Source organism: Muntiacus reevesi, chromosome 3 (assembly GCF_963930625.1).
Source record: "Muntiacus reevesi chromosome 3, mMunRee1.1, whole genome shotgun sequence".
Lineage (NCBI taxonomy): Eukaryota > Metazoa > Chordata > Mammalia > Artiodactyla > Cervidae > Muntiacus > Muntiacus reevesi.
The window spans coordinates 138343954-138368733 of NC_089251.1; the positions used below are offsets into that span (position 1 = coordinate 138343954).

At 40.3% G+C, this 24780-nt stretch overlaps 1 protein-coding gene across 3 annotated transcripts in view; it reads right to left on the reverse strand.

Annotated features, from left to right (window-relative positions):
- UNC80 (unc-80 homolog, NALCN channel complex subunit) overlaps positions 1-24780 on the reverse strand; it is a 221106-nt gene that overhangs the window by 67148 nt on the left and 129178 nt on the right. For all 3 annotated transcript variants that reach the window (XM_065927674.1, XM_065927672.1, XM_065927673.1), the window contains 8 exons: positions 19769-19969; positions 11600-11707; positions 10083-10221; positions 8329-8510; positions 7600-7731; positions 4928-5114; positions 3850-3981; positions 2023-2166 (listed from right to left, as the gene is read on the reverse strand). In XM_065927674.1, the coding sequence (XP_065783746.1) occupies positions 2023-2166; positions 3850-3981; positions 4928-5114; positions 7600-7731; positions 8329-8510; positions 10083-10221; positions 11600-11707; positions 19769-19969 (1225 nt within the window). The remainder of the gene's footprint in view (positions 1-2022; positions 2167-3849; positions 3982-4927; positions 5115-7599; positions 7732-8328; positions 8511-10082; positions 10222-11599; positions 11708-19768; positions 19970-24780) is intronic.

Here is a 24780-nt window from a genome sequence, read left to right on the forward strand (position 1 = left end):
GAGATATGCAAAATAAGCTTTAGCTCCCATGTAGCTTCATAAATAATTAAAATAAATGCAGGTTTTTGTTAGGTTGAAATTGGTTGCAAAACTATGTCTATAACACTATTTTTATTCTGACTTTAAGGAAGGCATTTAATGCTTATAACATGAAAAATACAGATAAGACAAGGAGGAGAAAAAGACATGTCTTGTTGTCGTTCAGTCACTCAGTCGTGTCCGACTCTGCAATCCCATGGACTGCAGTACACCAGGCTTCCCTTCCTTCACCATCTCCCAGAGCTTGCTCAAACTCAAGTTCATTGAGTCAGTGATGCCATCCAACCAACTCATCCTCTGTCATCCCCTTCTCCTCCTGCCTTGAATCCTTCCCAGCATCAGGGTCTTTTCTAATTAGTCAACTCTTTGAATCAGGTGGCCAAAGTATTGGAGCTTCAGCATCAGTCCTTCCAGTGAATATTCAGGACTGATTTCCTTTAAGATTGACTTGTTTGATCTCCTAGCAGTCCAAGGGACTCTCAAGAGTCTTCTCCAACACTACAGTTCAAAAGCATCAATTCTTCAGCACTCGGCCTTCTTTACGATCCAACTCTCACATCCATACATGACTACTGGAAAAACCATAGCTTTGACTAGATGGACCCTCGTTGGCAAAGTAACATCTCTGCTTTTTAATATGCTGTCTAGGTTTGTCCTAGCTTTTCTTGCAAGGAGCAAGTGTCTTTTAATTTCATGGCTGCAGTCACCATCTGCCATGATTTTGGAGCCCAAGAAATTAAAATCTGTCACTGTTTCCATTGTTTCCCCATCTATTTGCCATGAAGTGATGGGACCTGGTACCATAATCTTAGTTTTCTGAATGCTGAGTTTTAAGCCAACTTTTTCACTCCCCTCTTCAAAACAACTATAAACATTTCAGAGTATGATTTTTCATACACATGAAATATATATTTACATGTATCTTTAAATAATATTGTATAGAAAATACTCTTAGGTACTCACATTTTTAATTAGTAATAAATTTAACACTTATTGTATTAATATTTTTCTAGGATATTATTTCTAATGTGCACAGAATGCTGTCATTTGGAAATACCACAATGAACTAATATCCTATTGTCAGCTATTATAATGTTTTCAAATATTTGTTCTTTCTAATATGTTCAATGTTCAGTATTCTATATAAACCTTTATTCACCCCTCAATACTGCCTTAGGAAATTTCTAGAGATCAAAATCTGTGTCAAAGGGTGTTCACACTTTTAAGGCTTTTATGATGCACACTGTGACACTGTTTCAAGATGCTTGTATTAGATTTTTACTGCCATCAACAAGGTGTGATAATGCTCTTTTCTCTGAATATTTACCAACCATGTATATTTTTGTTTAAAATAATCCTTGCAATTTTTTATATTAAAAGTAAGATTTCATTGTTGTTTTAAACAACAGTGTTATTTACAGATGATATTGGCCATTGGATTGTGTGTTTATAGTCTTTGTCCATTTCTCTATTGGGGTTTAAAAAAGTCATTATTAAGTTATAAAGGTTTTTTAAAAAATAATATTAATCTGTTATCTGTTACAAATGTAACTCATCTTTACCCCTCATTTATTATTTCATTTTGTAACTATCCTCTATAGATACTACCTCTGAAAAGGTAATCAACTGAGAAAGATGGTGTTAAAGATGTCAAGCCAATAACTAAGATTTCTAAGGTGGCTAAAATCACTGTTTGGTTCCTATGAGGTCAAATAAGGATTGCTCTGTTCTCTGGACATGAACAACACTCCTGGACCGAACTACATATTTTAAATGCAATTTCTTGGTCCTAAAGGTTATGAGAGGAGAAAGTGGAGGAAGTGACAGTGTTAGTTCAGTATATAGCAAATCTGTAAATATAACGTGTGCATAAAAGAACTCCATGTGCAGCCAATGGTTCATGTCTTCAAGAGCACCCAACTGTCCTTTGTCAGACGAATACCTCAAGTATTTACTAGATGGTTTTACTAGTCAGAGCCGTACCTGCCACTCCATCTTCTCGCACCTCACCGTCCTCCATCAGATGGACGATGGGGAGCACGGCTGCACAGATGCATGCTGGGAACACAGCCTGCGGGGGCTGAGGCACGTGGTGGTTGGGCGTGTGTTCGGTGGTGTGTTCCTCATCTGAGGAGGGAGACACAACCGGGAAGCTTTTCTCAGTGCTAGGGACATTCTCAGAACATTCTAACGCAACATTTCTCAGTTCAAGGCCTGCCATAGAATGCTTTTTTGGTGTGTGTAGACATCTAGCTGTCACAGCATCACTTGCTGAAAAGACTTCTTTCCCCATAGAAGTTTCATGGTACCCTGTCTAAACATGAAACTGACATACTTGTAATGGTTTACTTCTGGTCCCAAGCTATGCCATTGATCTGTATAGCAATCCTCAAGTCAATACCACACAATCTTGATTACTGCAGCTTGGTAGTAAGTTTTGAAATTAGGAAATGTGAGTTTTCCAACTTTGTTCTTCATTTGCAAGATTACTGTGTCTTTTCAAGGGTGTGGAACAACTGAAGCCTTCATAATTTTTGATAAGAATATAAAATGATACAGAAACTTCTGAAGTAGCTTGACAATGTTCCTCACAAAATTTACATGTAACTTCTCATAGCATCATAATTCATACTAACTGAGATGAAAACAACACAAATGTCCAATAACTGATGAAGTGATCAGCAAAATGTGGTGTATCCATGCAATAGAATATTATTTGGTGATAAGAAGGAATGAAGAACGGATACATGTGACAATTGGGTCAACCTTGAAAATATTATGCTGAGTGAAAGAATCTAGTCACAAAAGGCCATATACTGTATGGTTCCATTCCTATAAAATGTGCTGAATAGGCAAGTCCATAGAAATAGAAAGTAGACTACTTCTTCTTGGAGTTGGGGGAAGTGGTGGATGAGTGACTTCTAAAGGGTATAAGATATCCCTGTTTGGGGATAATGAAAATATTCTGAAATTAACTCGCAGTGACTGTTGCAAACTCTACAAATATACTATCAACCAATTGCATTATATAATTCAAAAGGGTGAATTTTATGGCATATAAATTATATCTCAGTAAAGGTGCTATAAAAAATATAGGTATCATTGGGCCCCGGTCCTGTAAGTTGTGATTAGTTAGCATTTGAAGTTTTCCAGGGCTGTGCAATAAAGGGTTGAAAACAACTGGTTTCTGTCTAACTTTTTTATGACTTCATAAATCAGTGATGAAATCTGTATAACGACGAAGCAGTGAGTCCCAGACAGTTCCTCATCATTAGAGAGGCATAGTTTATAAATTCTTGGACCTGAAGAGCATCACACTTCTGCTCTGGAATCAGGTTTCATTACAGGAGTGGCAAGAGCTTTGTTCTTTGATTATTGTTATTCCAGAACAGCATCCTAAAACATCCCACTGACTCTTAGTTGCACAATGATATCACCTGAGTAAATTTTAAAAACACTGAGGTGGCGAGTCCACCCTTAGAGATTCTGATTTGATCTTGGGTGTTACCTGGACATTTTAAAAAAAGGTCCCTAGTTGACTGCAATGTGTAGTCAGGGTTGAAAACTGCCTAGAATAATGTTTTACTAAACCCTCAGCAATATGATTACATTAATGTAATTAAAATAGAACCAACTTACCAAGGGCATTTGTTGCATTAAATCAACAATTTTTTTTTTAGAATACCACTCAATCTATCTTTTCAGAACTTCAAATCAGGAAACAAGTTATTTAATGAAAACAGGGTAATGAAGTCATGAAATGGTTTCAAACACATAAGGAATAAAGGACACATTTGTAAGAGGACACACCTTCAGCACTGACGGCTGAACGCACTGACCAGACTGATCCTCGGCGGAAGGAGTAATTCCTGTGGGAAGTGCTGGAGGTACAGGACGGACTCACGGACAGTCGACGAGAGGCCAGATTGGTGACTTCTTCTACTGGCAAAGAAAACAGGGAACGTGAGCTTTGGTTTTGTAACAACAGTTATCATCACAACTACACTTGTACTTACATCGAAGTGTATATAGCTCTCAGAATGTAAGGCTTTAAATGATTTAGAGTGTACTTAGGAAAGGAAAAAACGCAGAAAGAGTGACAGAAAATTCCTCCCAAAAATTTCACAAAAGCAGGGCGGAAAATCACTGAATTTAGAATGGTTCATAAATTATTTTCTTTACAATTTTTGTCTTTACTTATTTTCTTCCATTTTTATTGATATGTGTGTGTGTGTTAGTCACTCAGTCGTGCCTGACTCTTTGTGACCCTGTGGACTGTAGCCTGCTGGGATCCCCTGTTCATGGGCCTTTCTAGGCAAGAATACTGGAGTGGGCTGCTGTTTTCTTCTCCATTATTGATGTGTATTCACACACACACACACACACACACACAGATATATTTTGGCCATGCAGCACATGGGATCTTATTTCCCTGACCAGAGATCAAACCCACACCCCCTGTGTTGGAAGTGCAGAGTTTTAACCACTAGACAACCCGAGAAGTCCCCATAAATCATTTTCTGACAAACTGCCAGTACTTGTGAAGGTTGAAAGCAGCTAATGGACTGACCCCATTTTTAATGATGAAAGACTGAATATATTTTAGCACACACTCTGGGTTCAGCTGTTGCCTGAATCATAGACACTGCTTGATCCATTATCATATTAGTTCATTCAATGTGGCTAATGTCCTTTTCCATAAACGGGCCAGCTCTAAACATTTGGAAAAAGACAAGTTTTCTCTTTCTTTAGATAGTGTCAGGAGGCAAGTGAGAGAGAGAGGGCGCTTATCACCTCAAGTCACATGAAATTGTCGGTGTTTATTTTAAAGCTCGTCCTTCCCTTTTCTGAGACCCAGCCCTCCAAGAAGTCCAGTGTGTAGAGGCACCTTCTTCCTCTGGCTCCGAGTTGGGCGTGCAGGTGGGCTCGTAGCAAGCCTCCTGGGTGATAGGGATGGCGGTGATGAGGCTGGCTTCTCGACCAAGACGCTTCTTCTCTTCCTCCTGTTGCAAGTTCTTTAAGATGTGTTCTGCCCTTTGATGGGAGCGGGACACAGCCCGGGCTGAAAAGGATTTCTATGGAGACATGAAGGCAAGTTTGTTTACTAGCAACTCTTCTGCATGGTCACAGACAAGAGTGGTCTACTGAATGACTCAGATGTGGTACTTTGTTCTCAGGAAATGTTTAGGGCATCATGATCTACTTTCATGTTGTTTATTTGTTTCTTTTTCTACCAAGTTTCCAGGCTGTGTATAACTAAGCTATTCTTTTTCATTCAGTCTGAATAATTCTTCAAAGATGTTTGTAATTTCTAGAAACAGTCTTTTTTTTTTTCACTTTTAGGATAAAAAAGATCAATGATTCAACTCTAAACACTGACATCAAAGAAACATTTTTAATACTTTCTTACCAAAATTTCTTGAACTGATTTTAAATGAAGGATATTTATTTTGTAAGGTTAATAAAAGAGACAGTCAGAACCACGGGAAGGAGGAGGAAAGAGATCTACGAGTTGGTAGTGTTACTAAGGTTGAATGTAAAATCTGACTCTGTTTACCAGCAGCAAAAGCATAATAGATAAGAAACAATAAAGGAGACAAGATTCACTCTGCAAAGTGACCATTCTGTTTGTCTTACTCATGATGCTTATGCTGAGACAAATTCCAAGAGCTCTAGGGATAAAGCCATTGGTGTCAGAACAGGGAAGTGATCATTGACATTCTCCACTACCAGTTTGATGTCTATGTACAGTAGCAATTCTACATGCCTTTGTTAGCCCGTGGTCTGTAGGATTTAAGAGACAGACAAGGGGTACTGGTCACTCTTCTGAAGGACTATAGTCATTAAAACTCCCTTTATGCAACGTCTTAACATAAGGCGAAAAGTTTCCTATAATGAATGACATAACAGCAATTAAGGGCATTGATGGGCCACATGGCAATCCATTTTCAGAGTCAGGGGTCAAGCTGGTTGATTATAATAAAACAAAGTGAGAATTGTGGAATAAGGAAAAGAGAACTAAATATAGAATCAGAGGACTTCACTTGAAATTCACTGTGAACTTGAGAGAGAGGATGGACTTGACTCTAACATTTCCATTGCATGTATGGGAGAAAAACTAAAGATCTTTATACCAGTGGTATACCAGATCTTTATACCACTTTATTCCAGCGGTTCAGATGCTGGAATTACTACATATATGAGGAAGAACCAAGTGTGCCTTTATCTTGGCACAAAACCATGAGATATGAAGGTAGTGTAAGAAAAATTAAAATAAAAATATTCTTATGGGTAAAGAATTCAAATAAACAGCTCTCCAAAGAAAACTACAAAAGGCTAGAAAATATATGTGACATGCAAAAATATTCAACATCACTTCATATAGTCAACAAACTTCTTAATGACGTGTGAATAAAAAAGATAATACCTTTGTTTTTTTGCTGTTCAATGTGGCATTAGAAGACAACACTAGTTAATTTGAATAAAGAAGATGCTTTCCCGTCCTGTTGTATGAGAGTAAAATGGTACAATTGTCCCGGGAGTATTTTGTGAGATCTATCAAAAATCTTTAATATTCACATATTGATTGCCCTAAATCTCATGGGAAACTATGCAAGGAAATAATCATGAATTTGTGTATAGAGATCTTGCTTTACTTTCCAAAATTTTCTACATTACTCTTGAAATTTAGAAAAATGCTCTGTAACACATGAAAAAGGCATGTTTTGAAGATTTATTTTTTTCAAAGGGCACATATTCTTGGTTCTTGTTTATAAATAGACTGCATTCTAAAGTTAGCTCTTTATTAATTACATTACATAGAGCAGTGACAAATTAGAATAGTATGCACCTGAGGTCTCTGAGTGATGTTTGTGATGATGATACTGATGATCAACAAGGTAAAGACCAGACTAAGGCCCAGATAAGGAAAATAAGAGCAGCCAACTCAGTTTTTTTTCTTATTCATCCAGGGCCAATATCATTCACTTTTGGATAGCGTGCTGTGCTGTATCAGTCGCTCAGTCATGTCCGACTTTTTGCGATCCCATGGATGATAGCCCACCAGGCTCGTCTGTCCATGGAGATTCTCCAGGCAAGAATACTGAAGTGGGTTGCCATGCCCTTCTCCAGAGGATCTTCCCAACCCAGGGATCGAACCCAGATCTCCAGCATTGCAAGCAGATTCTTTACCATTTGAGCCACTGGGGAAGCACCTTGGATAGCGTATACAGGTTAAAGAAATTGTTCTATAATAAAGAGCAGCAAAAAGTACTACCTTGGCTAAGAAACCAGTGCCTAATGGTTTTAGTAGCTTTATAAGGCAGCTGCTGCTCTGAATTATAGAACAAACTGTCTTAGCTTGCAGGTCTGCAAATGCTCACCCCAGAAGTTAGTTCCCTCTGTTCTCTTTCAGAAGAACTAAAGAACTTTTGTGGCTGTTCTTCTGTGTTATTACATTCTGATGACAAGAACACATTGTCTCTCACACTCATTGCTCTTCTCTCTTACAAGCATACCATGGAACCTGAAGATTCAAGGAAGGAAGGGTCCGTTACTCACAGACTGGTCTTCATTAATGGGGTCCTGGACACTCCCGCTGCACTGAGGGACCCAGGGAGGGTCAAACATCGGGACGGACGGCATTCCGAGCACTGGTGATGGCAGGGTGAAATTTATACTGGGAGGTGGGATCTGTTAGTTGATACCAGAGGAATGAAGTAAGATGGGAAATAAACTAGATTGAGTCTGAAGTAAAATCATGAAATAATCTTACAGAGCACAGGCTGTTACAAAATACACGATGAATGTCTCTGGGCTTCACTTTACTCATTTATAAAATGAAGGGTTTTAACTGCATGATCTCTATTTGTGTTAATTACCCCATCCTCCAAAAACATCTGTGTATATATAGTGAAATATCTGCAAGTTTTATGTGCTTACTTCTGGGGATGGTACTGTGATCTTGAGGTTTATAGAAATTTGATTTTCTTACTTTACCTTTCTGTATATTTTAATCTTTTTAAGAACAAGAATTCATTTATATTGGAGTTAGGTTTACTTATAAAACCAGAGAAGGGGAAAAAAGAAGTATCTCTTGGCTATACACTGTGGATTTGAAGTTGTAGGATTGAAATGAACCCTGGGTTGGCTTTGCTAATCTAATTCCCATGTGAGAAGTGTGTGTGTGTGTGTGTGTGTGTGCACACTCAAGTCATGTCAGACTCTTTGCAACTCTATGGAGCCCCCAGGCTCCTCTGTCCATGGGATTATCCCAGAAGTATCCCTCACCTTAAAAATCTGCTGGGCTCCCTCTTCCATCCGGGGCCAGACCTGATAGCGAAACCTCCAGAGTGTGTGGAACTTAAGGACGGCGTTCAGTCTCTGCACGGTCTCTGGATGGTGAAACTCTGACGTCAGCATATCAGACACAGCCTCGGGGACTTTCACCGCACACAACAGGAACATGGCCGCTAAAGACAGTCAACAATCCATCAGCTACACATCTTTTAAGTTGTATGATTCCTGGGGATGACGGGAAGGAGGAAACTGCTTCTGTCTCTTGAAAATGACCACTGAGCTATACAGTCAGGCCACCAGCACCAGCCAAAGAAAACCCTGTTTCAGCCACTGGAAACCAGGCACCATCCTCTGTACCACCCACAATCTTCTAACATCTGGTGTGAGGGCAGTGACGGCATGACATTGCCATAGAAATCTCATTTTAAGCAACGTTTCCCTTGGCTCACAGTGAAAAGTCAATGGCAGAGGAAGCTGATGAAAAAAGGAAATTGCATGCTGAAATACCCTTTTTAGGAAATGTCTAGAGTCATCTCAGAGTAACCCTAGGACGGTACATAAAAATGTCCATTAAAGTTACATTAGTTATAGTAACAATAAAATTCAAAAGGTAGACTCAATTAGAAATGTCTACCCTTCCAAGAGGTAGAATACATTGAGAAACCAACAGAGAATTTATGAAACATAATATCATTGTTGTTTTTTAATTTGGGGAAAGCCAAATACTAGGAAGAGAAACGTCATTCCATGGTAAGTTACAAAGTCAATGAATAATGAGAAAAAAAAAAAAAGAGTACTGTCTATACTGTAGAGAAGCCAGTGTCAATTATAAAAATATTATTTAAAATTTCCCTTGTACTTTTCCTCCATAACCTCAAGACATGCTCAGCCAACTCTTAGGATAACTGGGGCTGGGTCACAGCTCTGAAACTGATCTTGGCCAAGTCCCTTAATGTCTTAGTCTGTGTTTCTCTATTGGTAAAACATCACTACTGATGATGATGATGATATAGCTGCCTCCAAATGTCTTGTTAGAATAAAATAAAATAATATATGAAAAAGTGCTTTGTGACATCAAAAGTACTATATATGCATAGTTTATAGAAGGCTTCCTGGGAAATTTAAAAATTGCCACCTCTGAGAAAGAGGATTGGGAGTCATGGAATGGAGGGTGACAGTCTTAAATTTCATACACTTTTACATTATTTGAATTTTTACTATGTATTTTTCAATTAAAGTAACCATACAAAACTAAAGGACTATGCATAAAAAGTGGAAAATGATGAAGAATCCAGATTTTTGTCTCTACCATTTATTAGCTACATGGCTTTAGACACATCACTTAAATTTTAGATATTTGTTTCAATATTGTAATTTGAACACAGAACATGACTTACTTAAGATTTAATAAAATTAATGATGGTAGTTCATGGTCAATCTGGGATAGCACAAGATACACAAAAGACTCTTTTGTGAAATATAGTGAAGATGTAGGTTCTGGGGGAAATCACTAATTTTTAACATCCTGGGAGAGACATGCTGCCTTTGTGCAGACTACACAGGGACGTGAAAAGTGTATACAGAGAGCCTAGGCCTGTTTCCCTTTAGCACACAGCTCTGCCTAGAGGTCCAGCCACTGCTATCCATGTGACCTCAGTGTGAAGATGGGATGAATGTGCCTCGCTCTTGTTGAGACGCTGGGATGAATGGCAGCAGGACCAGGGTCGTGGGAGGCCTGGCTTTACCTGCTGCCCCCGCCATATGCTCATCCATGCTGAGCAGGAGCTCCCAGGCAGCCGGCTGGATGTCTCCATACATCTCCTCTGTCAGAATTGGCGCAGCCTTGATCAGTAGAGATAAGGGAGCAGGTGACAGGCTCATCACCTGCAAAAAAGATGGAAATGATGTCTTAAAACCATCGAAGATACAGGTTGTTGTCCTCCTCTTGAGAGTTAAGGGTCACTTCTCTCTCCGCTTTCCTTAAATGACCTTAAAATACTTTTTAAAGTGGGAACACATCTGGCATGATGTATAGTAAGTAAGCTTTATACCCTATTAGTTGATGTATAATTGTCCCAAATTATATTATTTTACAACACTTTCACCACAAAAGTAATTTATAACCATCTAGGGAATAAACTGTAGAATAAGTACAGCTCTCTGAGAAAAAAGGATTTCAGTCAGTAAATCTTTGTGTTAAAAGTCCTGGTGGACCTTCACAGCATCTTATTTTCCTTCCTATTAAGAATGATTTCCACTGAAAACTGTGAGCAGCCTCTAATTTATAAAGGAGTTCCATTCAGAAAGTTAGCTTTCTAAGCCAGTGAACTTGGATGGTATTTTTCCTTCAAAATATTATACAGTGTGGTTATTAGTCCAGGTTGGCCCACAAAATACTATTTAATCCATTATTTTAAATAATTGAGGTAAAAAATGTCAGTTTGGGGCAAGCCTGTCTTTAGCCATCATTAAAACACTTTCTAGAAAAACATGAAATTTTTTTCTCTCTTCCCCTGGAAAATGTATTATGATATAGAGTTTAGGTTGTAATAACAATATAACAATATAACTTTGTGAAGCCCTGGATAAGTAGGTAAGTGTACTATCTCTTTCATTTCACACAATGATCCTTTGAGATGGGTCCAGTGTTAAAATCCCTGTTTTAGAGATCAAGCAACTAAAACTAAGAGAAATTAACTTAACTTGCCCAAGGTCCCAGAACCACAGCATCAGGTATAGGATCCGAACCCAGATTGTCTCATTCCAAGACCTGTGAGCATCACTACCACACACTGGTGGGAAGCTGGCTCCACTGGAGTGGAAAGAGGCCTGGTTCTAGCCAAGTTTCCTTGTCTTTATGGAAGTTCCCTGTCCAGCAAGAAGGGATTTTTTTCTTGCACACTTGGTAGCACTCTTTCTCACCAAATTAGAGGGGGCTGTTAGGCCAACACTGTGCCAACTGGCATTGTATATCCCACACTTTCATTGTCGTTCAGCTGCTCAGTCGTGTCCCCCTCTTTGCAACCCCATGGACCGCAGCACACCAGGCTTCCCTGTCCTTCACTATCTCCTGGAGTTTGCTCAGACTCATGTCCATGGAGCCAATGATGTCATCCAACCATCTTGTCTTCTGTTGCTCCCTTCTCCTCCTCCCCTCAATCTTTCCCAGCATCAGGGTCTTTTCCAAACATTAGTAATAAGGATATCTGAAGTTCCCTCCCTATTCCTGCTTCATGAATGTTTTCAAACCATGTATTAGTACCTGTAGTCTAATGTATTTCAGCATTCCAGAGTCCTTCTTCCCCTCCAGGCTGGCATCTGAAACTCTCTTCTTCAGAGAAGGTGTCCTCAGGCATGATTTATCTGAGCACTGCAAAGAATATGAGATAGAGTGTTGTGCCTTCTCAAAAACCAGCAATGCTGTTTTTCCCCCAATTCTCCAGATAACCACTTCTAATGCAACAGATAATTTAAGGCCTTTTCATGGGTCTGCACTTTCTGAAAGCGATAAAAGCAGTTAAGTTTGTTGTGAAAAGGGCACTTAGAGATGTTTAGCAACAAACTCCTCTCTTACCACTGAGGAGACCAGGATCCAGAGAGGTGGAGTAGCTTGCTGTGCTAAATCACTTCAGTAGTGTCCAACTCTGTGCGACCCTATGAACTGTAGCCTGCCAGGCTCCTCTGTCCATGGGATTCTCTAGGCAAGAATATTAGAGTGGATTGCCATTGCCTTCTCCCGGATCTTCCCGATCCAGGGATCAAACCGGTGTGTCTTACGTCTAATCTGCACTGGCAGGTGGGTTCTTTACCACTACTGCCGCATGGGAAGCCCATAGAGTAGCTTGACCAAACTGCAAAGCTGGTTATTAGCAGAATAAGGAAAGGACAGGCTCTCCCGACTTCCATTTCAAGGCTAATTATTTTTCCACCAAGCTGTTAAAAGCACAAATCTTTTAAAATATTGTCAGTTAAAATCCACTCTCTCTAATAGTCCCTCTAAAGGGTTGGATGCTACAAGTCAATCAATTTGAAGAGAAAATATTTCACAGGGAAGTGTTAGGAAGTGAAAGGTAAAAGACCCATCAAGGAAATATGAGTTCATAATCATCTATCATCCAGGTAAAGTGTTTTTTTTTTTAAAATCATATTTGTCTATATGAGACAGCAGCTCTTCTTTCAAACCATCCCCTCAACCAGGGTAAAATAGCCCTGACTCATTAGCACTCACACAGAGGAGACAGTTTCTTACCCTGAACCTCTACATGGCGAGGAATGGAGTGGACAGAGCAGCTGGGAGGATGGTCACTGATGCTGGCAGGCCCTTGTTTATTTATCCTAAGTCCTGATGGCTCCTATTTTTGCACTCCAGGCTGTGCAAAAAGGGAATCCATCCTTTTGCACAGTATAAGGCCTCATTTGTTTTTCCAGTGCCATGTCAATGAAACACTCTCTCCCTCAATGCCAAGGGAAAAAAAAAAATGAACTCCTTAAGAATTTTTTGACAGAGCTTCACAGTGTTACAGATGGAAATATTTTGAAAGAAAAAGCAAAGCTGAAACTACATGCATGTTCCAAGAAAGTCTTTCAAAACTGACAAAAAAACCCAAGACAATGTATCTATTATGTGACTGGTAAGGAATGAACTTTTAAATGAATCTACTTGGAAACAAATGAACCAGACTCTCGCTGTGTTTTCTGAAGATTAAAAAAATACTGGAGGCATATACTTGGGAACACATATCATTTGGGGAGAGGAATTCTGCATTGCTTTTTTTTTCCCTTGTGAAAGTAAAAGCAATATATAATATAAATATTGTGCCTATTTTATATAATTTTAAAGCTATTCTAAAGTCATACATGGCAGTCATTTTCCATATAAATGTAGCAGTAGATCTGATTTCCTTTTTTAAAAGTCAAGGTATTCAAAAAGTAGCAACTTTCTGCTTTTATTCTATCTATAAAAAAAAAATGCATGCAAATTGCAGAATACCTGGAAAATGCAGAAAAACTATGAAGAAAGAAACCAAAATCTCCATAACACCCAACTCCGGGATGGTCGTTGTTTGATTTCTTTCAGACTTTTGTCCCCCTACACAGCAAAGCTGTGATGACGCTATGTGTGTGGCACACAGTTTTGGTTTTTAACTTTTTATTTTGTATTGGGGTGTAGTTGATTAACAATGCAGTGATAGTTTCAAGGAAACAGTGAAGGGACTCAGCCACACACACACATATATCCATTCTCTTCCAAACTCCCCTCCCATCCAGAATGAGTGGCACACAGTTTTAGACATTTCATTTAATTGTGATATTATGATGATGACTTCCCCAGGTCATTACAGTTATTCTAAAATATGGTTTTTGAATTTTTAGAATGTTTTATTGCTTTCTCCTTTGGCTGGACATTTTGTCCTTTCAGGGTTACTTCTGAATAATACTTTTGATTAATTTATGGTAATTTTAACCAGAATTTTCTTTCTGATAAAGAAAAATACTCAGAAGAAAAAGGACAAACATTTATGTCTCTCACACTCTGGGAAATGTAGACTTCTGTTTAATTCTGTTTGCTGGGGACAGAGGGTATAAGTCAAGCTTCTCAGGTATCAAATATGTGTATCTCAGCATGCATGCTTAAGCATGGTATGCTCTGCCAGCTTCAAGATAATTAGGATGTTTGTTATAGTGGAAAGGGAAGTGAATTGGAAAGGCTTTTACACAAGGGTGATGGGCTAATAACTCTCCTTGAGTGACCTGTTTGGGCCTAAAAGATAGATATTAAAGATGGGTACATATGTGAGGGGCATTTTAGTATATTACATGAGGTTCCTGAAGTCCTACACTGGTGTGACTCTGACTCAGACTAACAAAGTTATCATCAGTTGCTTTTTGATTTGGTAACTTGTTGTAGGAGACTAGTTTTGAAGGCATCTATTGCTTATTAGTAGGGGCTTCCCAGGTGGCTCATTGTTAAAGAATCTGCCTGAAACGCAGGAGATGCAGGTTCGATTCCTGGGGCAGGAAGATCCCTTGGAGTAGGAAATGGTAACCCACTCCAGTATTCTTGCCTGGAAAATCCCAAGGACAGAGGAGCCTGGCAGGCTACAGTCCATGGAGTCAGAAAGAGTCAGACATGACTTAGCGAGTAAATAACAACAAACATCCTTTTATTTGCATGATGCATGATAAGTCACTTCAGTTGTGTCCAACTCTGTGTGACCCTATTGACCATGGCCTGACAGGCTCCTCTCTCCATGGCATTCTCCAGGCAAATACTGGAGTGGGTTACCATTTCCTTCTCCAACCTTGTATTTACCTCTCCTTTTAAACTGAAAGGAAAAAACAAGTTTTATCCACTCCCATTTCCATTAGCAAGTACTAATTGAACATGTACTCTATTTAGAACATAGCATTAGACAAGGTACAGACATGTAGGAAAAATCAAAGAATTCTTTGGTGAATTTACCTTTTGGTGAAAGTGATATATAACAAGGTTAGAAATGCACTAACCAGACTAACAGAATGTACAGTGAGGCTCTGAGCACTGAAATGAAGATTAGCATATTGATCAGAGTTAGATGGGTTACAAAATGTACTAGCCGCCACAAATATATTCTTCCATAAAAACTGATTAAAAAGAAAACAGGAATGAAATACCAATTGCTCTAAGTCTTGATTTTAATCAGAACCACTGCTTTTAGTCTTGATTTATGGCCTATTCTGTTTTCATTTGGCCTCTGGAAATGTGCACATTGTTCATTTACGTGACAAATTCAGAACAGGCAAATGGAAACATCACGAGAAAATGAAAAGAAAAAGCCTGAACATGAGGCTGGCATTTCGGAAATATAATGTTTATCTCTGAAGACTCAATACATCTTTTCAGCTCTACACTGGCATGACTAATTTAAATGTATTAAGGTTAGGGAACATTTACCCTTGTTTTCTTTCCCTTTCCCTTTCAGAAATGTGGGGTTTCCCTCGTGGCTCAGATGGTAAAGAATCTGCCTGCAACGTGGGTTCGATCCCTGGGTTGGGGAAGATCCCCTGGAGAAGGGAACGGCTACCCACTCTAGTATTCTGGCCTGGAGAACAGGCTACAGACCGTGGGGTTGCAGCGAGTCGGACATGACTGAGCGACTTTCACTTAAACTCACACTTCAGAAATGTGAGCAATCTGTAAGGTTGGTAATATTTTCTGCTGCTTCAGGCTGCTTTGTCCTGCATGGGCCAGAAGTGGAGGGCACTCAAGAAACACGCTAGAATCCTAAAGCCCACTCGCTCACTCAATATTATTGTCCCTCTGCTATAGGGAGGTTCTCTGTTAGGTATTACACAGGATACAAAATGTGTAAGACTGCCTCAGTTCTCGAGAAGTTTTATAATTAAGTGGCAGAAGAGAAATAGGGATGTAAGTAGCCCCACTTTGTAGGCAGAGGGATCGTAGAAGCTCTCAGTGCTTTATCACAGGATAAAGACCGAAATCCTTCCCACAGCCTCAGAGGACAAGAGCACAGACGACCGCAGGACATAACGAGGCTGCAGAAGCAAGCAGGGCGCAGACCAGATTGAACCTCGTCCTCAGCCTTGGTGCTCCCTCTTCTCTCTGGTTGGAGACTTCTGTGTTCAGTTAACATCTAGGCATCCTTCAGCCAAAACTCATCTCTGACTTTATTGGAGATACTGCCTTATCTCCCCCGATAAGTTCAAAGCCTCGTTCATAAGATCTCAGCACAGAGTTCTCCCCTTTGTTGTGCTTATTGCTGCTGCAATTTTACACCAACTTAGGGATGCTTAGTTGATTAATTTCTGTCTCTCAGCTAGACTGTATGCATCGTACAAGGACAGTGCCATATCTCTGTGGACATTATTTTATCCAGCACACAGCATGGACTCAGTATGGTCCAGAAAGTCTTTAAAATTTGTCAAATAGACACATGGATTAGTGGGTGAATTAATGAATGAATCACTGAATGAATAATATGAAAAGCAGAATAAAACACCATTATAGTTTAGAGGAAGAAGGGAACAAAAAAATGAAATTGATCATCCACCTGCAGTATGTCCTGTGGTGAACACTAGGGAGATCAGAAAAGGTTTCAAGAAGGAGGTGGCTCTTGAGTTGGATCTTGAAGGATGTTTGGGTTCAGCCACGTATAGATTACAGGTGAAGATATGACTGGAGCAAAGGTATGGAAGTAAGAAGTCTCAGCGTGTACATGATGAACAATGAACATTAATTTAGTTTGGTGTATTTTTATAATTTTCAACATATTTTACAAGTTTTTTTACATAGGTAAGGGAGTTTTTATGGGAAGGATAACTTATCTAAATAAGTTTTCTTTGGATGCAGTATCATTTATGTTTGAGATACATATATGTACAAATATATACATATGTATATAGATAGGTATGTACACACATACATTTCAAACAGAAATGACATGTCCATATATATGTATACATGTACAAGAATATATGCACATATGTATTTTTCTTTTTATGTCATCATTTAGCAGTTTATGTAATTTTCCCGCCTGATCTTCCTTTCCCTTCAGTTAAGTCACCCAGTCGTGTCCGACTCTTTGCAACCCCATGAACCCCAGCGTGCCAGGCCTCCCTGTCCATCCCCAACTCCTGGAGTCCACCCAAACCCATGTCCACTGAGTCGGTGACGCCATCCAACCATCTCATCCTCTGTCATCCCCTTCTCCTCCTGCCCCCAATCCCTCCCAGCATCAAGGTCTTTTCAAATGAGTCAGCTCTTCACATCAGGTGGTCAAAGTATTGGAGTTTCAGCTTCAGCATCAGTCCTTCCAATGAACACCCAGGACTGATCTCCTTTAGGATGGACTGATTGGATCTCCTTGCAGTCCAAGGGACTCTCAAGAGTCTTCTCCAACACCATAGTTCAAAAGCATCAATTCTTCGGTGTTCAGCTTTCTTTATGGTCCAACTCTCACATCCATACATGACCACTGGAAAAATCATAGCCTTGACTAGATGGACCCTTGTTGACAAAGTAATGTCTCTGCTTTTTAATATGTTGTCTAGGTTGGTCATAACTTTCCTTCCAAGTAGTAAGCATTTTTTAATTTCATGGCTGCAATCACCATCTGCAGTGACTTTGGAGCCTGGAAAAATAAAGTCAGCCACTGTTTCCACTCTTTCCCCATTTGTTTGCCATGAAGTCATGGGACTGGATCTTCCCTTAGAATCTGTGTTTTCTGAATACCATGAGATGTAAGAGAGTTTAGTTGAAAAAGCCCTGACTTTGATAATCCATGTTCCTAATGTAAAGGCTAGCTGAATATATTCTAGATATTGAGGACAATGGGATTGTGGACAATCCCATCTTTTTAAATTTCAACATTTTCATCTGTAAAATGGGGTGAAGAGTATCTACTGAACAAGATTTGTAAGAATTTAAAAGTACATTGTCAATGATGTATACTTTGTCATATATATGTTTCAGAAAAAACACTAAAAGGTTATATCCCAGAAGGGAAATTAGCACATGTATGAGATGTATAAGATATACATTTTTTTCTGTAGGAGCTCTTATATTAGCCAAAGTCACTTCCTTGTACTTTCATAATTTAAAAAGAGTTGGACTATAAAGAAAGCTGAGCACAGAAGAATTGATGCTTTTGAAATGTGGTGTTGGAGAAGACTCACGAGAGTCCCTTGGACTGCAAGGAGATCCAACCAGTCCATCCTAAAGGAGATCAGTCCTGGGTCTTCATTGGAAGGACTGATGCTGAAGTTGAAACTTCAATACTTTGGCCACCTGATGCGAAGAGCTGACTCATTTGAAAAGACCATGATGCTGGGAAAAACTGAGGGCAGGAGGAGAAGGAGACGACAGAGGATGAGATGGTTGGATGGCATCACCGACTCGATGGACATGGGTTTGGGTGGACTCCAGGAGTTGGGGATGGACAGGGAGGCCTGGTGTGCTGTGGTTCATGGGGTTGCAAAGAGTCAGACACAACTGAGTGACTGAACTGAACTGAAAGCATTATAAATTGCTATACAACTCAAGTGTGTATTTTTGTTATTGCTTATATTCTCTAGTTTGATTTGCATTTTATTGCCATACTTTCACCCTACCAAACTTGGCTCACAAACTCTTTAGTAGAAAGATCCTCTGCTCCTACTTACTTATTTTTTGTTTCTCCAATAATATCTGGCCTCATATTGTGCCAACAGCAGGTGCCCAATGAATGCTCACTGAGATGAATAGGTATTATATAAAAATCTTTTGGCAAAACCACTTGTGAGAAGCAGCTGCAGATTCGGCCGGCAGCACACGGTGGCCATCATGCCTTCTCAGGGGCAGGTGGGTAACTCAGGGCTTCCCTAGCAGGAACACGGCAACCCTGGTTACTGTCTTCATCTTCAGCCAGCTCAGCTGTCTAATTGTCAGGAAAGCACAGCTGAATACTGAGAAAACGTAATCATTTCTCAAAGATGTTTCCTTTAGTCTGATTTGACTCTATTATTTGTCAGTGAAAAGCTGGGCCATTTATTACTTATTTCTTAAGGTAAAACTGTATCAGTTTCCTGCTACTGCTATAAAAAAATGACCACAATCTTCTTGGCAAAAAGATAGCAGATTTATGATTTTGACAGTTTTCTAGGTCAGAAGTTGAAAATGGATCGGCAGGGCTCTGTTCCTTCTGGAGCACTCATTCATTTCCTTGTCCTCTCCAGCTCCCGGAGGCTGCCTAGGCTCATACCCTGCATCGCTCTGCCTTCTGCTTTTATTGTTACAACTCCCATCTCTATGTTCGGCCCACTTGGATAATTCAGCATAATCTCCTATTATATGATTCTTGACTTATTCACCCAGGCAAGATCCCTTTTGCCAGGTGAGGTAGCATATTCACGGGTTCCAAGGATTAGAATTCAGACATCTTTAGGGGGACATTATTCTGCCTACCACAGCAACTCATCAAAAATGCCCCTTTGAGTTTATATTTATTTGTAGAAATAAGACAAAACCCACAGAAAGAGTTTATATTTGCTCACGGACATGAAGACAAAGCACTTGTCTTTTTTGCACCCCTCTTCTAAAGTGAAAGTTTTAGTTGCTCAGTTGCGTGTGACTGCGATGCCATGAACTGCAGCCCACCAGGCTCCTCTGTCCATGGAATTCTCCAGGCAGGAATACTGGAGTGGGTTGCCATTCCCTTCTCCAGGAGATCTTCTCAATCCAGGGACTGAACCAGGTCTCCTGCATTGCAGGCAGATTCTTTACCCGCTGAGCCCCCAGGGAAGCTACCCATTGTCTATCTTTGCTCAAAACCCACACAGACCTGTAGCCTGGTTTATACCACTGCAGTGGTCTGAAATTGGCATTTACAGAGAAAAGATTGTTAGGACATTGTTTTCCCTATCATTGGTCCATATCACGTGATCATTCACTCACCTCTTTCTGCTTCTTGCCCCGGAGAGCCACGTTGCTGATGCTGCTGCTCTCTCGGAGGGAGTCCACAGTGTCTCCGTAGAGCAGCTTAATGGCCCTGACCAGCCGGGCGCAGGAGCGGCTGTGGTGCAGGTAGCAGTGAGGTTGACAGTAGTCGATGTGGCTGCAGATGAAGCTCTGCTGGTTGCACAGCAAGATCATGACCTGCAACACAGGCGTGACTGAGGCTCAACCAGGGTACAGGCCAACCCTGAGCAATGATGTGGGGCAGAACATCAAAGTCAGAATGCCAGGTTCCCTTAATGGGTCTTAAAATCACAGTAATTCCATGGGAGAACAATAATTCCCACAAGAGAACAAAGACTTACAAGCCTTTATGTACTTGACTTCTTTTGTTCCCCGGATTCACACTTGAGAGAAAGCTCTTTTTGAAACAATAAAAGGTTAAGTGATCTTCAAAAACTTGGGAATGTGTGATTCCCAAATATTTTCAAATGAAGATTGCAAACTTATATTATTTTTTTCAGCTCTGATGTTGTAGAAGGAGCCAGTAGAAGAGCAGAAAGTGATGAGAAGTTCCATCCCAAAGGATTTGGCTGGCCTTCGACAGCTCTGGGATGTCTTTAACTCCAGCCCACCTACATGGAACTTGAAAACATTTCTGTATCTTCCACCCTGGCCTCTAACCTTCAACTGGGCTTGAACCTACTGTAGAACTTTGTTTCCTCTCTCTACAAACAATTTATTTTCATCTTTGGGTTATTCTAGCTCTTCACTTATGGCTTGATCTGGCTCAAATTCTCATATCTCCTAGACTTCCCAAATAGGATTCCAGAAAAGAACTTAGTTGATTTAAAGGATAGGGTTATTTTAAGAAAAGGAATGAAGGCCCTAGGGTTTAAAACTTCTTATGTTGCTTTCCTAAAAAGGCAGTAGCATTCCTAGAGCTGCAAGTTTAATCAAATCTGCATAGAGTAATCTTTTGAATGATTCTATCCTTCATGAAACTAGTTCCGACCCCTACACCTAACCTGTGAGGTGCCATATTGGATGGAGAACATAAAGTAGGTCTACATGAATAAGAACAACCAGACCTACTAGGCAAGGATGCCATGAATTTCCTTGGAAGAAGAGGTCTGTTTACCATGAGACAAAGGTAAACAACAGTAACAACACACTCCTGTCAAACTCATCTAACAATACCTCACACTCTTCAAAGTTTAAAAACTACAGGTTTTGTGTGAACAGAATATCCAGATCTCTCTCAAGATTCATTGAAGATGCTCAATATTTCTGTTTATACTGATATGAGGCAGGGCACAAATAACTGTAAGGTTGCCCTTGTTATTCTTGAACCTGGCCAAAACCTGGTTCTTTGACTAATAAAACTGACAAACTTCTAGCAAGACTGATCAAAAAAAGAGAAAGGAAAGATATAACCTATCAATATCAGAAACAGTAAAGGCATGTCACTGTAGATCCCACAAAATTTAAGATGATCTTAAGAGACTATATAAACATATATTTGCTAATAAATGTGAATATTTGGATAAAATAAACAAATTTCTAGGGGAAAAAAAAATCAATTTGCTTAAACAGATTCCAGAAGAAACAGAAATCTGAATGATTTTAATCATATGACATGAATTAAATATGTCATTAAAGACTTTCCTACAAAGAAATGTTTAGGTCTAGAAGATTCACCAGTGATTTTGAAAAAATATCTCTGGTCTTAAACACAAACACTTCGGCTGACATGGTACAGAAAACTAAAATGCATTATTGAATAAAACTGAAGGAGGGAGGAGTTAAGATGGTGGAGGAATAGGATGGGGAGACCACTTTCTCCCTTACAAACTCATCGAAAGAACATTTGAACGATGAGTAAACGTCACAAAACCACTTCCGACCACTAGCAGAAGACATCAGGCACCCAGAAAAGCAGCCCATTGTCTTCAAAAGGAGTTAGGACAAAATATAAAAGAGAAAAAGAGAGACAAAAGAGCTGGGGACGGAGACCCGTCCCGGGAAGGGAGTCATAATAAAGTTTCCAAACACCAGGAAACCCTCACACTGGCAGGTCTGGGGGAAGTTTTTGAATCTCGGAGAGCCACCTGACTGGGAGGAAAAATAAATAAAACCCACAGATTACATGCCTAAAAGCAACTCCCAGCAGAAATGTACCCTAGACACCCGCATCCGCCACCAGCAAGTGGAGGCAGAACAGAGAGGAGCGGGCGGCATTGCTCAGGGTAAGGACCGGCCCAAATGCCCTGAGGGCAATCGGAGGGAGCTAACGTGAGATAGCAACTTAAACTGTGGGATAGCAAGAGAGAGAGAGAAAATTAACCGGCCAGAACACACTGCCAGCCATTTGCAGAACAAAGGGACTGTGCAATTCCAGAGAAGAGCTAGCTGGCGGTGGACCGGCCCATCCCCCGCTGGAGGCAGGAGGCAGGGGGGAGGGGAAAGGGGCAAACTCGGTCCCAGAGACGGCACCCCTACCAAACTGCAAACAGGCTCCCAGTTTCTAACCAAAGACTTCCTGAGATTCTGGATGGTTGACATCCGCCGAGAGGGTCGTGGCTAGAGCCAGCTCCCCAGAACACACACAAGGTGCACGCACCCGACTGGCGCGCGGAAACTTGAGGCTGGGGCCGCGGAGGGGATAAGGCGCACCGCACCCGGGGAGAGTGCGCCCGTCAAGCTCCCGGCTGCCTGAGCTGCTTGGGCCAGGGAAGGCACAGAACGCAGGCCTAATCGAGTCCACGCTTTTGTGGAATACCTGAAAACTGGAAACGCATGCTACGCAGGGCCCACTCCCTATAGAGCAGCCGGGAGCCTGGGCAGTGTAGACCAGCCGGGAGCCTGGACAGTGTAGACGGGGAGAGCACATACCCGTGAGCGGGGGCAAACCCAGTGTGGCCGGAACACTGCGAGTGCTCCCCACACAGGCCAGCGATATCTGTCTGCAGCGCCCCTCCCTCCCTGCAGCACGACTGAACAAGCGAACCTGAACAAGAGACCACCTCCGCCCACCTGTGTCAGGGTGGAAATTAGACACTGAAGAGACCGGCAAACAGAAGTCAAATAAACAACAGGAACCGCTTCAGAAGGGACCGGTGCAACAGATTAAAATCCCTGTAGGTAACACCACTACCCCGGAAGGGGCCTATAGATATCGAGAAGTATAAGCTGGAACTTGGAGCTATCTGAAACTGAACTGAACCCACGCTGACCGCAACAGCTCCAGAGAAATTCCTAGATATATTTTTACTTTATTTTTCTTTTTTTAATTAAAAAAAATTTTCTTTTCTTTTCTTAACATTTTTTCCTCTTTTATTTTCTTTTAAAATTCCCTATTACTCCTCCATTACTCCTTAACTTTCATTTTCATTTTCACATATTTTTACTATTTTTTTATTAGAAAAATTTTTTTTTCTCTTATTTTCTTTTAAATTCTTCTATTACTCCTCTATTACTCCTTAATTTTCATTTTCATTTCACTATAACCTTGTAAAAAAAAAGAAGAGGCCTTATTTTTAAATCGAACTTCATATATATTTCTAAAATTTTTTGTTTTTTTATTTTTGTTTTTAATATTGTATTTTTAAGAGTCTAACCTCTACTCTAGATTTTTAACCTTTATTTTTCAGTATTTGATATCAATATTGGACATTTAAGAATCCAATATTCAGTACCCATTTTTACTCAGGAGTGTGTTGATTATTCTCTCTCACTTTTGACTCTCCATTTTGTCCCTCAGATCATCTCTATTTCCTCTCTCTCCCTTCTCTTCCCAATCCAATTCTGTGAATCTCTGTGGATGTCTGGGCTACGGAGAACACTTTGAGAACAGAAAACTGTGTAGATCTGTCTCTCTCCTCTTGAGTCCCCCTTTTTCTCCTCCTGCTCATCTCTATCTCTCTCCTCCCTCTCCTCTTTTTTATGTAACTCTGAACCTCTCTGGGTGTCCCTCAAGGGGGAGAATCTTTTCACCATTAATCTAGAAGTTTTATTATCAGTGCTGTATAGTTGGAGAAGTCTTGAGACTAATGGAAGAATAAAACTGAAATCCAGAGGCAGGAGACTTGACTACAGGGAACATTAAGTAATAAGAGACCATCCAAAAGCCTCCATACCTACACTGAAACCAACCACCACCCAAGAGCCAATAAGTTCCAGAGCAAGACATACCACACAAATTCTCCAGCAACACAGGAACATAGCCCTGAGCGTCAACATACAGGCTGCCCAAAGTCACACCTAATACATAGACCCATCTCAAAACTCACTACTGAACACCCCACTGCACTCCAGAGAAAAGAAATCCAGTTCCATGCACGAGAACACTGATGCAAGCTTCCCTAACCAGGAACCCTTGACAAGCCAATCGTCCAACCCCACCCACTGGGTGAAACCTCCACAGTAAAAAGGAACCACAGACCACCAGAATACAGAGAGCCCACTCCAGACACAGCAATCTAAACAAGATGAAAAGGCAAAGAAATACCCAGCAGGTAAAGGAACATGAAAAATGCCCATCAAGTCAAACAAAAGAGGAGGAGATAGGGAATCTACCTGAAAAATAATTTAGAATAATGATAATAAAAATGATCCAAAATCTTGAAAACAAAATGGAGTTACAGATAAATAGCCTGGAGACAAGGATTGAGAAGATGCAAGATATGTTTAATAAGGACCTAGAAGAAATAAAAAAGAGTCAATTAAAAATGAATGATGCAATAAATGAGATCAAAAACACTCTGGAGGGAACCAACAGTAGAATAACAGAGACAGAAGATAGGATAATTGAGGTAGAAGATAGAATGGTGGAAGTAAATGAAGCAGAGAGGAAAAATGAAAAAAGAATCAAAAGAAATGAGGACAACCTCAGGGACCTCTGGGACAATGTGAAACACCCCAACATTCAAATCATAGGAGTCCCAGAAGAAGAAGACAAAAAGGCCATGAAAAAATACTCGAGGATATAATAACTGAAAACTTCCCTAAAA